The sequence below is a fragment of the Ammospiza nelsoni genome, chromosome 7 (assembly GCF_027579445.1).
Source record: "Ammospiza nelsoni isolate bAmmNel1 chromosome 7, bAmmNel1.pri, whole genome shotgun sequence".
Lineage (NCBI taxonomy): Eukaryota > Metazoa > Chordata > Aves > Passeriformes > Passerellidae > Ammospiza > Ammospiza nelsoni.
The window spans coordinates 32,123,603-32,138,353 of record NC_080639.1 but is presented as its reverse complement, the minus strand read 5'-3'; the positions used below and the strand labels follow the sequence as shown (position 1 = coordinate 32,138,353).

General features: G+C 38.4%; 1 protein-coding gene across 2 annotated transcripts in view; it reads left to right on the top strand.

Moving 5' to 3' along the window:
- Window positions 1-14,751, top strand: part of DPP10 (dipeptidyl peptidase like 10) — a 245,701-nt gene that overhangs the window by 115,987 nt on the left and 114,963 nt on the right. For both annotated transcript variants that reach the window (XM_059475956.1, XM_059475955.1), the window contains exons 4-5: window positions 2,302-2,396; window positions 12,949-13,023. In XM_059475956.1, the coding sequence (XP_059331939.1) occupies window positions 2,302-2,396; window positions 12,949-13,023 (170 nt within the window). The remainder of the gene's footprint in view (window positions 1-2,301; window positions 2,397-12,948; window positions 13,024-14,751) is intronic.

Sequence of the window (14,751 nt, the reverse complement as noted above, 5' to 3'; positions counted from 1 at the left end):
AAAAATCCGTCAGCTGTGCAAGTGGATGAGGCTAAGGACTAAGAATTGTTTTCTTTTGTAGAATTTCTGACTCTAGCTAACAAAATTTTCAAAAAATCCCTGTGTTTATGGCTCTTAATTAACATTTGAGCAATCAGTGAAAAAAATCATTGTCATGTGGTGTGATCATCAGCTATCACATTATCCAGCCTGAAAAAAATATTGTTTGGAATGGGACTTCCATATTAATTTCTATAATTACTTTTGAAGACTGTTATGCTCTGTGTTTACATGGGATTTTGGTATAATCTTTCACCTGCAAAGCACCATACATTTTGCAAGCATTCATTTGATTTCTGCCCTTCAGGAGGTAACTAGTGAAAGTTCAAAGAGAGGTATAATTCCTGCCCAGTAAAGCCTGGCTTCTCAAGAGGTCTGACTCAGTTTTCTGTTCTGATTTATTGAGTAAAGTTTCTCCTAACTTTAGAACAAAGGCTTTCATTTATGTCTCTCACAGTATTTGCCATTCTAAATGTTGTTTCATACCTTCTGGAGGACTTGCAAGAAGAGCCTTAGGACTATGCATTTTATTTGTGGTCCTTTTAGGAATTTTAAGGGAAAGTGCTTTTTTGAGTGAGTTTCTTTTGGTAGGATTAGTTAATGAGGCACAGTGCTATAAATCTTGTTGGCAAATGACATGTAGGAGAGTAGATAAATGAGAAGGAGTCACATTCTATGTGACCTATTTGGATTTTAGCACATTGGTGTCATCTATGGGGCCAAAATTCATGGTTTGGAGCACTGCTGTTCAGTGTCCTGGGTTATTTATGCCATTTCTCACAATATGGTTCAATCATAACTAGGGACAGCTCTTTAGACAACTTCATTTCTTTCTATAAAACTCAGCACTGTGATCCAGTGTCACTGGAGATTTCCAGTGCTGGGGTTCCTTAAAGAATAAATGCAAAATAGCCTAAAGGAAGCTGCAGAAACAGCCGTGTTCTGTAACTGGTAACCTGAAACCAAATAACTGTCTGTGACGTGCTGTTCCTTTTTATTCAAAATGAATATCTGAAATATTTTCTCTTTAAAATGAGCTGCTGTTAATTCCACAATTCACAATCTGGTTTGCCTTCCTAAACAGCAGCTCTAATAATCCTGTCCTAAACTCCATCAATCCCACCCCATTTCCAGCCATGGCCCTAAAATAGCTTAGTAAGTTCTTCAAATGAGGCTTCATTAATTTTACAGAACTTACCAGAGGACATTCACTAGGGCTGGATATCTTGAGTTGCTGTGGAGTCAATTAAAATAGAGCTACATTTTTTTCTGAATAAGCAAAGGATTTTTTTTATGATAGCATAACCTTTTTCTCCAGTCATGTTAACTTCCCACTTCATAAAATTCAGGGATTTGTGATGAATTTTTCAGACATTACTGAAGATCAGGGAAGTTCTTTTGTGTTTCCTTTAGGCTTAATTTAGAAATTTTCTGATGCTTTTTGTATTGTTATAATAAAATTGTTTCATTTAATTAAATACAAATCTCTTACATGGGTTTTGAATAATCTGAGAGAATCAGCACTCTATTCAATCTTGTAACAAATAGTGGAAAATTTGGAACTTTTTTTTTAACTCAAGGCTGATGTAGTAATTATGTATTTCTTGGTAATTTTGCAGGTTTTGATACAAGCAAATGCAAAGTATTTTTCATAGAAATCCCAATTAATTACAGATTTCTTTTTTTTCCTTGACATGTGTTGGATTCTTTTTCATGAAAGAAATGATAAATCAAGTGAGTAGAAAAAGTTGCAAAACTTCATCCCACAATGTTTTAAATGTTTTTCAAGTGGACCTATTTTGCTTTAACCCTCCTTTGCTTGTGTTAGCTTGTGTGAACTGCTAATATTCAGTTCACAAGAAAATTCAGTATTCTGCAGCCCAGCATGAATCACACAGAATATGGACTGTCTTAAAATAGTCATAACTTTGTCCATCCAGTCACCAGAAATACAGACCAGTACAGAAGTTTTATTGGAATAATTTCTGAGGAGATGTGAATATGATGTTCAACAAAATATTTTGGTTTTTTGCAAAACTTTACTTTGCTGTATGGCCAAAACATAGATGTATTGAATGAGGGGAGCAGTCTATAGGGTATAAACTGGTAATTTTGAAGCTCATGAGGCAAATCAACAAAACTTCTGTCTTGTTTGTGTGTAGTAACAAGGATACTGTAATTAATTTAACCTGCTGGTTCTCTCTACAGAGGTATTAAATTGTCAAGAGTGTTTGCTGACTGCTCATTTCTTTGTCATTACAGATACAGCAGTGGTGTATAAAACCAGGAATGGACATGTTGTTGAACTGAATGTAGAAACAAATACAACTACATTATTACTGGAAAACACAACTTTTGTAAGTAATATATATTATCTCTCTTCTATTCTCTATTATCTTCTCTATTATCTGCTTCTCTCCCAGTGAAAGTCTGCTAACATTTTTTCTTGCTATAGGAGGGAGAGAGTAATATCTAAAAGTTCATGACTTAGACTAAATTGCATATAAATGAAAAATATAATCCTTTCTTCTGTCAGTGAATGATTTCTGAATGAAGTTATTTGTTTTTTTACGTGTAAATAACCAAGATGTTGGAGGATTTGCTGTTGGTTGTGCTTTGTTCAGACCATCTGAAGGGTGGATTGTGCTTGGCATATGTTCTGGGGAATCTATCTGATGTCTATCAGGAAAACATGTTTCATAAAAGGTGGGAATGCTACTTAAATGTTGAGAGTTTTTCACTATTAGAAAAGAGGGAAATTGTTCAAGATTCATAGGAATATTTTCCTTAAGAGAAATAAATATGGAAAGAAAAATGTCATGTTAATCTCTGGTTTAGTTGTTTCTCTGTGCTTTAATGGCTGAGTAGATGATTGGGGATTATTCCTCTTGACCAGCAAAGGGTCAAGAATGGTTTCTGACTAGCAGTAATTGCTAAGAAGTACTTTAATACTTTAGCCTGCATTTTATTTTGCTCTGCTTGGCACTGTTATTCTCAGGGATACCACTTACATTCCACCCTGTAATTCTCGTTTATCAGGGTTTTGCAGCCTAATTGTGTGGCTTGTCAATCTCTCCTCATAAATACTCCATGCAGACCACTGGCTGTTATTGTTAATCCCCGTACTTTTAATTTAATAAAATCTTTTACACCTGCAGACTCAAAAGGATGATTCACTTTCATCAGCGCTCTTTGGCAAAGGCTGATTTTATTCCTGGTCTGTTCCTGGCCTTTGCTGATAGAGATTCTTCTTTTCAAAGCATAAAGCCTCAGGTGACCTTTACTTCTAACTCCTCAAACAAGAAAGAGGAGAGTAGAACTTCAGTAGAAATAATTTGATGCTGATTTCCTAGGTCAGTGTAAAGATGGAGAAGGATGGAGGAGAGAATTCTGTTTTAATGGGTGGGTGTGTGTGTGACTCCCCTTCTGTGAGCTGCACCTTCCATATGCTGGGATGTGCCTTGGGGAACCTCTTAGCCCAAAAAAGGCTGTCAGACACAATTAAAACTGGGTGGCGATGCCTTGTGAAGGCTGACCTAGATGCAGGTAAAGAATAAAGTGGGTGTTTATTGAAGGGCCTCAATGGATCCACCTTGGGCAGCACAAGAGCCCAGCCAGGGCTGCACCCAAGGTGAACCCAAAATGGTCAAAAAATGGATGGCCGATCATGAGGTCTCACACTTTAGTAAATTCTGGTCCATTTGCATATTGGAGTTAATTGTCCACTTATAGTCCACTGTTGTTTAGGCTCTTGGGCCTGAAATTTGGGTCATTTGTCCTTGGTCCCCAGCTAGAGAAGGAATTGTTTTGTCTCCCTACTCTGTGAAGAGAGCTTACTATCCCCTAATATGAAGCTCAGAACTAAACACTAAAGCAGCGCAGAATCTGAAAAATAAAAAAGCTAAAACAGCCATCAGTGGAAGGCTGAATGTCTGTAAAGTACAAACCCTCAAGCATTAGGAAGCACTTTCCCTGTTAGCCATTTACCAAGGCTGTGTGAGCCCCTGCCTGGCCAGCCAGGCCTGTGCCAGGTCTGTGTGGTGCCTTCAGTGCATCCTCGAGCTTGAGCAGCTGCTTGGGCATCCCCGGCTGCAGAATTGAGTTTAATGCCAAGGCCTGAGTCTCCTCACAGAGGATTCCAGGCACTTCTGGCTGGAAGTGTCTGTCCTGTGCTCCAGAGTGTGGTGCCAGCATGGCAGGCTATTCAGGCCATCATGCCACCCCAGCCTTGCCAACTGATGATGGGTTGGGAAGGACAGGCTGCTTCACACCAGGGGTGTCGCCTCTTTTTGCAAAGTTGTTCTTCCCTGGGCTTTTTATGGAACTGATTTATCCTCAATTCACACAAACCAAGTGAGCTCTAGACACTAGATATCTGCTATTGATTAGAAGTGTGGGAAACTGATCCAAAATATGTAATATTCAAGCAACCATTTAGCAATTATGGGTAAAAAAAAACAAAACAAACCTACATGTATTTTTTTTTCCTGCAGACCTCCTCTCTTTACACAGCCAAAAGTTGAGAGTGTTATACTTAAAAATAGTCAATTCCAGCAATTAGTATTCACATGGAGGAAGGATAATAAAAAGCTGAAAACAGAGCAGAAGGCCCAGCAAGTTTGTTGGTGTATGTTTGGAAGAGAACAGTGGGAAATGTTCTGTGCTGTCTGAAATGGTGGCCAACAATCCTAACAGGATAACATTACTGAGGCAAGTCGAAATCAAAAGCTCTCCTGTTCTTCTGAGCTTGACTGTCCCCAGATTTGCAGTGCTAAATGTAATCTTCTAAAGTTAGACACCTGGATCATTAATCAAACATTTTCCTCGCTCAGTGTCACATCTGCTTAATCATCGGTGCATAATTAGAATGGTGGTGGTTTAATGACTCTGCAGAGATGTCTTGGATTAATAAAAACTACAGCAGAGATCCAACACAGGCAGTGGCAATGCAAGTTCCTTCATTCTTCCCTATCAAAGGGTTTTAGTCATGGACGAGTCACCTTTTGATGGGAGTTATTAGTCTGATTTCAGTCTGCATTTGCTTTCCTGTTTGCCTTTGCTCAAGCAGCCAGAGAAATGGCAGGCTTTTCTCAGTAATGTTAATAATTGTCCATGGAGAATTGAACTGCTGTGATAAACTCCTTGTGCAGAGAAAAGGGGCAAGTAATGACTCTTTGTCACCCCTGATTGGACTGTGTTTGAATCAGCAGCTCAGAGGAGATTTTCTTTTTTCCCCTCATTGCTCAGCCCCTGAAGCAATCTTCCACTGGGCACAGATCACTGGCTCTTCTTTTGCATCCTAGAGACTGCCACTCTCCTGCAAAGTACACACCTTTTATCCTTCTTTGTGTTGCTTATTGTGTAGGAGCCAGGTAGCCCTAATGAGAATCTGCAGTGCTCACTGAGTAGGTGTATCATCAAAAAAGCAGGCTGCAGATTTAAAAAAAAACCCCTATGTTAACAGATATAAAGATAACAAAATCCCCCAACCTTTAAAAGTACCATTAATAATAGTCATGCACCTGGAAAGAAGAAAGGCTGGTGTTTTGTCATTCTGGCATGCCCACTTCTCTTACACAGCGGAAGTATCTATCCCAAGTTCTTGAAATAAAGTACTTTTTTTAGGTTTTATTATCTAAATCAGGTTTTATTTAGAAGTAGAAAAATTTCTTGCATTCTTCTGGGACGGAATCCTTTTCTGTAATCAATTAGTAAAACAGTCTGGTCTTTATATAATTAATCTGTCAGTAAAGCAATGTTATGGGTAACAAATACAGTGCCATAAGTGAAAAGGGTAGGTTGCAAAGCACAAGGAATATTTGTTGACATCTCTGGGTGTTATTATTTAAGGATGTTTTCTAATACACATTTTCCTCTGACTGTATCCATGCAGTCCCTCCTGTTTTAGCTGTCTAATAAACAGTTAATATCCTTAGCCAGCAGCATATAAATGTTCACAGCTGGAGGCTGGGCCAGTCTCCTATGAAGAGGAGCCAGAAAAAGCCCTAGACATTAATCACTGTGTGGCATCCTGGTGTTTGAGATGCTGCCTCGATACATGATTACAATATGTTCTCTATCATCTGCCTGGGCTGCCTATCACTGTGATCCTAAGTGACAACCTACCAGCTTTTCAGCGTTTGGCAATACTTTATTGCACTTCACACTTCCAAAATCAGTGGCATTATGCCACATTTAGCTAAGAAATTTCAGTGTTTAGCAAGCATTTTGTTGAATGCTTTTGCCATCAGCTGTTCCTTAGGATCAGTAAAAGCAGGTTATCAGTTCACACACAGCCCAGCCACAAGCTGGAGAGGAGACAATGCAGGGCCACGTGGATCCTTTAGCTAAGGGAAAGTTGTCCATCTGGTTCTTTGTTCTATCTCAGCTTCTCAAGCCTGTTTTACAACCCTTAAACACAAAACTAACTGGAAAAAGCAAGCACAGAGAGGATAGAAAATGTGTGTAGGGACTGTGTGTTCTGGTAGGGAACTTTCCAAGTGTGTTGAATTCTCTGAAAGAAACCTGCAGAAGTTTTGCATTCATTTCTCCCTCTTTAAAAAGCTGCAATAATTTTGAAAGTGTTAAGACTTTTGTTAGTCCTCAGTTTCACTGCTCTTGTGGTGCATGTACTCAGATTCCCTTGTGGTATTTGTATTCAGATTCCATGCACACACCCTGACAAACACTCAGGGTCCTCTGTCACAAGTGAGTCCACTGGGACTCCTCCAGGCTTTGGAGTGTGCATGATGGGATAAATTTTGAATCTGTTGATTTGTTTTCAATAGCAGGCAATACAAGTGGAATTGTTCTCAGTTTGTGAAAACTGTCCAGCTGTACTCTTCCAACCCCCAGTAATTCCTGATTTGCTGTGCCCCTTGATTTCTGTGCCTTTCCACAACTCTTTTCAAGCTCAAAGGGCGACTGCATTCATGGTGCACAGCAAACAATTACTGCTGAGTTTCAAACCTGTTTCCAGAGGCTTTTCAGGAGCTCACCCTGCAGCCTGTTGTGTTGCTGTGTTACTGAGGACAGGGAAGGGCCTTGCTGCCTGCTATTGGTGTCAGAAGGTGACAGAGCAGGAGCAGTCCTGGCTCAGGGACCAGGGTCAGGCTGTGGCAGCCCAGCTGTGACAGCCCTGTGGAGGCCTTGCAGCCAAAAGCAGAGAATGAGAGCTTCAGTCTGAGCAGAGCTTTTGGCAGGGACTATTTTGTGGTGTTTTACAGAGCATTGTTCATAAACAGCCCTTGTTGTTCTCTTCCTTTGGATACTTTTTTTGTTTTGTTTTGTGCTCCCCACCACACCACCTTCCTCTTTTGATATGAAACTCAGTGCAGCATCATAATGCAATTACAGTTCTTTTGTTGATTAATGTAGATTTAATTGCAAGAGTAGGTTACATGCTTGTATTTTAAGAACCTTGCATAAGAGATTAATGAAAGGGTGAATAATAGTAAATACCTTAAATAACATTATATAACCACATAAATATTGATAGTTTTTGCAACACTGGACATTTTAATGACCCACACATGTTGTAAATAGGTGATTATGAATATTGTAACATTCTCTCTACTCTCCCATGCTCCTCTGGTCCAATAACCCTCTCAGCACAGCCTTTTCAGCAGAGGGGTTTTTATGAGGAAGGGTTTATTGTTGCAGTGCACCACTGTGCATCAAGGTAGGAAAGCCTGACAGATGGAAGGGTTTGCAGTCACTGTGATTTGGTTAGGTGGTGACAATTGGTTTTTGTCCAAGTTTTGTCCAAGAAGGAGGTTTCACTATAAAAAAAGTGAAAATATCAGGTTATGGCAACTCTGTGGGATTTCTCTAAATGCTATTCCTGGTAAGATTGTTCCTTGATATAGTTAAGGGTTAAATATGTCAATTGTCCTGGCAAATGGAGGGGGAAAAGCTTCTGTGATTGACAGGTTAGAGGTTATTGTCTATCAGTGAGGTGGTGGTGCAAACCTCATGTCTGTTTTTATATCCCACAGTTCCAGGTGGGTTTGGGGAATTTGGTTCCTGTTTTTGAGAGCATTGAAGTCAGCTGAGGTCATGGTTTGAGGCACATTTGTCTTTTAAACTGGATAGGAAACCTGAGGGTTAACAGTTCCAGCACCTGGCATTGCAGGATTTTTGGGTCTACATTAACTGCTCAGGTGACACAAGAAGCACCGCATTAAGAAACGTAACCTTGGAAACCCAAATTTTTCATCATTCCAATTATAGCATGTTTTTCTAATTACAACCTGTCTTTCTCAGAGGTTCCCCGTTTCCAGCCTTGCTCCACTCTCTGCTGCTTTCTCATGGTCCATGTTCTCCTTTCGGTCACAGCAGTGGCAGTGAGGGAGAATCCCATTGTTCCTGGACTGCCAGCGCCTCCCAAGGGAACTGTGACCTGCCAAATGCCTTCTCCTCCTGCAGCTCCTGTAATTCCATCCTGCCTGACTCCTTTTATGCCATTTGGCCAATGCCTGTCTGATAAGTGGAGCTGGATACCTGTGAATGCTGATGAACCCCCATCCCATGAGATTCCACTACACCATCAAGTTAAATTTCTGATACAGATGTAGATGTGCAATAAAGGGATGTATAATGTCCTGGTTGCCACCAAGATCTAAAACAACAGTCTTGAAGATCCTAAAATATTTCATTCTGGATGAATAATAATAATAATAAAAAATATAAAGCCTAAATATGTGTTAAGGGAGCACTAAAATGCTGGAGAAGGAGAATAACAGGAGTGTGGAAGATGAAAGTTTCTGGGGAAAAATAGAAGCACAAGAAACTGAAACAGCAGGAGGGGTAAACCCAAAGGAAAAAAAACCCCAAACCAGACAATTAAGCAGATTTCACCACAGTGAACATTTCTTTAAATCTGTTTTAACTATGATATATTATCTCAATTAAAACCATGCAACTGAAACTATGGAAAAAGAAGACTGTAAAGTATACATGTTATAAAAATATTTTTACAACTCAGGGCTAGACTGTATTACAGATAACTTCATCTGTTTGCTCTTTACCATGTTTTTGAAAGATTAGGAATAAGGCACTGATTTAAATGTCATAGTAGTTAAAATCCACAAAACTAGTAGCCTCAAAATTTTATAGTATGTGAAAGATGAAGAGAGTCACCAGTACATCAGGAGCTCAGAACTAGGGTTTAAGAAAACAGGAGAAATAAAAAGAACTGCTATTAGAGGCCCTTGCTGAGGATGCAGAGCCTGAACCAAGACTAAAATTTCTCTTAAACACCACCATAACAGTTATTTTTAACAGGAAAACACACATACGTACAAAGTTAGAAAAAGAAAGAAATATTGACATTGGAAATCAAACTTGGGAATATATTGTCCACTGGAATTCTATGTTCCATTTTAATCACCCATATGTAAAGATGGAAACAGCCACTTCTTCTTTTCCATGCAAAACTATATTTTAGCAATTCCTGAAAGGTGGATGAGAGCATGAAACTGGAAAGCTGAAGGACAAAAGCCTGTTCAAATTCTGTCTTTTTGCCTGGATTTTGCTTTTACTGCAATGGCGGCAGTGAGACCACTGAGGTCATCACATCATGCATCACTGTCAGGAGAAGAATTAAAACTCTTAGCACAGAAAGTATTTCAAAGAAACCTAGAAATACAGTGTTTCATATGGCTAGACCTGATTTTACAGTCAGTGGGAGATTTGGTCGAGTGAAGAATGAAAGATCAGGAATAAGGATCATTTATGTCTGAAAAAGTGAAATTATGTCAAATATAGCAATATAGGAAAAGTGGCTGACAGGTGTGTGAATTTAGCAGGGAAGACAGTGCACAAGTGTTAAAAAACCCTACATTTATTTTGTCTCAGAATTATGCAGTAGTGTGGACTGTAACCAATTCAAGGATTACAGCAATTTCTCCCGTCCAAGTGTTTTCTGATTGCATGGAGCTGATGTTTTTCATAGGGATTTCAACTCTTGATGGGGCTGGATAAAGGGAAACAAGGAAACTCCCTTCCCTTTTAACTTTATTCTGCCTTTGGAAAGGGATGAGGGTGTGCATGGAGTGCACAGGGTTGGACTGCCCCAGTCCCCAAGGGCTGGTATTGAGCAGGGATGCAGAGGGAAACCAGCCCTGCTTCTGCATCCCTGGACTCTGCCTAATTAGGCAGCTCTGTTTCTCCCAGTTTCAGAGCTTATTTGTCCAAATTCCATTTCTTGGAGATCAAGCACAGCAAACCCATAGGGTTATAGTCACATGGGGCAGCATTCAGGTCTGTCTTCCTTAATGAAGGCTAAATTACTCCTGACAAAGCAAGAAGCTTGAGAAATTGGGGATATGCAGACCTGTGGAACAGCCATCCTCCAGATAACAAGACACCTGAGGGTTTTTAATTCCTAGTGTATTTCCAATGTGGTATTTCCCCAACACTTCCTTTTAAACTCAGAAATGTGTTTAAGAAGAGAATAAACCCTTGAGGTCAGAGTCCTCTCAAGCTTCTTTTTCATTAATAAATATGTCTAACCCCTGTAGAGACTGGCCCAATAGATGCTCTCCCAAAGGTTTGTGTGGCATACATCTCATCTCCTGCAGCAAGAACTGAAACTTTATTTTAAGCCCTTCACCAGCTGGTCCAATCTCCTCAGCCATGGGGTCAGGCAGCTGTTGGTTGATGAAATCCCTTAGACATGTTTGAAAAAGGGGAAAAAAACAAATCTGTCTTTTGTTTAAGTGACTGACAGATCTTGAGTTTACTTGCAGGAGGAATGACTCAGGTGATTTAATTTTCCGTTTTTAAGGGTTTCTTCTGTAGGTGTTCTGAATTAATTGCCAAAATTATGCTTGTCTTTACCCAAAAAAAAACCCTTCAAAACCAGAATTTTAAGGAAATTGTTATCGCTTCAAGTCACTTAAATCTCTCTGCAATTCTATTAGAATTAAATATCTATTTTATTAAAAGCTTGATTGTAAATCAGGCTTAAATAAAAGGGCTAATACTGTTTTTATGATAATTTACAGAAATCAGTGTTGATATCAGCTTTGGCCATGAGCACAAGATTTCTGCTGGTATAACACAGCTTTATACTCCTTTTACCAAGAATTATGCCATTATGCTAACAAAAATAAAACTATTTTGCCAACACCCATTACCATATTTTTTTTTTGCATTGAATATTCACCTTGTGTCTGGGGGCAAATAGAAGTATGCAGGTGAGTGCAAGCTGAATAAATAAGGTTAGTGGGATTCAAAAGATTTTAAATCTCAAATCCACAACACACTGTACTTGAATATGCAAGTTGTTCTTGCTGGTATTGCCTGGCACTGCCAATGGCTTGCAGCTGAGCTGCTCAGGTGTTTGAGGAAGAGCCTCATTGCCTTTGTGGTGGCTCCATCAGGGACTGCAGGCTCTTGCTCAATGTGGGAGCTGGTAGGAGCTGCACTGCCTGGGAGTGAATTTGGAAAGTTGCCTGGCTTGTGTAGTGCGGAGGTAGTGGGGCAATAATTAATAAACTGCTAGAAAGAAGATAAATTTCACATCTGAAAATATTTTCAGTGAAGTGCCAGGAGAAGGGAATGTTACTCATAGATTAACATGTAACTCATAGATTAACATGCTTTAGGATGATTAACTGCTAAAATCAAATTTGGGCACAGTAGAAATCTGTTCTGGATGCTTTGCAGATACAGAAAGTTGGTTTAAGGTTTGTTGTCTTTTTTTCTTTCTTCTTTCTCAAGACTGCAGATTTGTCTTCTGACTTTTGATTCTGTTATGCTGCTGAATCAAAGAGTTCATCTTCAAAAATATTTTCCCCTTTAATTCTTTTGGATAACTCGATTCTAACTATATTAGAACCTTAGGAACCTGGATTTAATGTGTATACTAATGTATAGCATCTTTTCAGTTTATTGGAAGCTCTTTTTTCCCAGGTATAGCTCCTTAGCTACTCTGAATGTAATAGTTTGTGACTTCCTACTTGTGTACCTTTAAACCCCTGTTGAATTCATTAGTTTAGTGGTGGGATTAAGCTAAACAGAGCAAGATCCTTAAGAAATCAAATAGTGGATAGATCTTGTCCTACATAGCTGTTTTTTATTTTTCATTTTATGGCTTTGTTGTTCTTTGTTTATTTTTTTGCTGTCCTATTTTTTTTCTATTCTTATCTGCATTTATCATTTTTTCTTTTTCCTTTCATTCTGCAAATAGATGTCTTGAGATTAATTTGAAATTACTTCCTTCAGCGCCCTTTAAAACACATTCTTATCTTTCTCATGCAGTAGATTCATTAAATTATTTCTGACATCAACACTACCCCTTGATGAAATTGCAATCTTGAATTCAATTGGGTGTCATGCGGTCTTGAGCGGATGTAAACCATTATTAGTTTTATAATGTTACTTTATGTTTCACTTTTCTCTCTGTTAAGAATTTTCTTTAAGAAAGACTTTTGCTTTGGTTCAAGTTGTTTTGCAAAATGTTTGTGTATGTGGTGTTAAAAGAAAAGCAGTAGAGATGTAGTGCACACCTATTCTTTTTATTGCATATTATCTTTAAGGCCAGCCTAGTGATGAATCTCCCTTTTAGTCATTCCAGCCCAAGTGTCTTTCTTCATTCTTTGGGAATGACTTGGTTATAGTTATTATCCTTGAACTTAGTGCTTGTAATGATTATAGAAAAAAACTCATTGGCCTCTTATTGGTATTTAATTTTGAAGCCAAATTCTTCTGTTGCCATTGTGCTAATACCAGCTAATTAGACTAAGAATTATTTAATGAGTCCTTATTTTGTGAAAATTACATTGGTTTTTTAAACCAATTTTGTCTTGTGAATGGGAAGTTCTTAAATGAGGCGCAGGAAAATTTGGAAAATGGGATCTCATGCTTTTCTATTCACTTTTACTGTTTGTTACTTCATTGCAGGTAACCTTCAAAGCATCAAGGTACTCTGTTTCACCAGACCTAAGATTTGTTCTTCTTGCATATGATGTTAAACAGGTAAGCCAAGCCTTCCTAATCAAAGAGCCTCTAAATCAAAACTCCAAGAACTTTGTTGTTTTGTATGTTTCATTTGTAATTCCACACGTTATGACTTGTGTACTTGATTTCTCTTCCCAAAACCTTCTGGTTCAATGATGGGGAAGTTTGTATTGAGATGTTTGTCAAGGTATTGCCTGGTTCTCAGGAAGATAAATTGCCATGCTGGTTTTGGCAGTAAAGGTTTTCTAACCCTTAAACTGTTCTGTTACTGCCTGCTAAAGTGCAATCGTATCTTTTGATATTCCTTCTGTTTTAAACAGCTGCACTGGTAATTTATGGACTATACAAAACAAAAGGTCTAGGCTGATTCACATAAGGGAATTTTTATTCATGTCTTCAGGAGTCTGAAATGTGATAGTCTGGAAGCCTGTAAATGCAGTGTATTCTTTGTTTCTTACAGTATGTAGAAGTATTGGAGGCTATTAGATTGTCAAAATGAGTTTTGATCAATAATAATATATAGAGTTTTCTAAGATAAATCTTGTAACACAAAAAGGAAATTAAAAAAAAGCTCTAGGAATTTTATTAATTTCTTCTGTGTATATTGGTGCTTGTATAAAAAGTGCTACTAAAATGTGAACTGCTTTTCATGAAAGAATAGTTCTGGGTTGATGAACTCAGTGGTTACTTGAATAAGTTTGGGTTGTTTTGTTTTTTCTAACAGTGTTGATATAAAGTGATTGGCTAACTTGGTATTGCATCCAAATAGGGTTTTCCTCTACCAGTTGTGCTGGATTCCAGATCAAGCTTTCCTTACAATGTGCATATATCTGTAGGTGCTCTTGTTCAGTTCACTGTTTTTTTGATGAATGGTTCCAGTTTATTCCTATGCTCCTTGCTACTTCCCTTCTTGATTGCTTTTTATTTTGTGGAAGATTTAATAATCCCTCATACTGACTTAAATTCCTCATTTGTTCTATGGAATTTTTGATTTTGGATGTTTGTTTTTTGGGTTTTTTTTCCTTTGAGATTTTCTTGGTACTAACATATATAGCTGATAAAGGTAAATAACGAAAACGTGAAAGTGTCTGTCACACTTTATTACATCTAAATGTGTTAACACCATGATAAAGATGGTCCACTGACATGCAGAGAGCTCTCACTGTATGCTGATTCTGTCAGTTTGCAATTCTTTCTGTATTTCAGTCTTGGTTTCATTGCAAAAAGAAACTTTTCTGTCCTTTCACAGTGAAGTTACATAGAGGAAAGAGTTTGCAGCACTTACCTTTTCCATCTAGAGGTTTTCTTTGCTCAACTGTGTTGACAAAAAGAAATTAAAAAGTGAAATGAACAGGGGTAGGGCAGCAGTTTGTGGTGGCAGTCCTGAGTGCCTTTGGATGAGGCTTCTGTCACTTGGACTGGTCCAGCTGAGCTCGTGGCTTTCAAACCAGGAATGTGCCATGATTGTTGTGTCTTCTACAAGTGTTGATCCTAAAACTCTAAAATAGCTGGATGTTGTCAGTCAGATGTAGATAATACCTTTGCTCCTGAATGTGTTGCTTAAGGTTGAAGGAAGAAGCACCAAAAGTCATGTAAGACAATTTATTCAGATGTTGCAAAAATGTTGTTGTGAATAACTGTCTGAAAGTCTTTTATTTTTCCTCCAACTTTTCTGACTTTTGGGATATTTATTAGACTGGTAAGGCACTTCTGTTTCCTCCAAATCTGTTGGAGAAAAGGCATGCA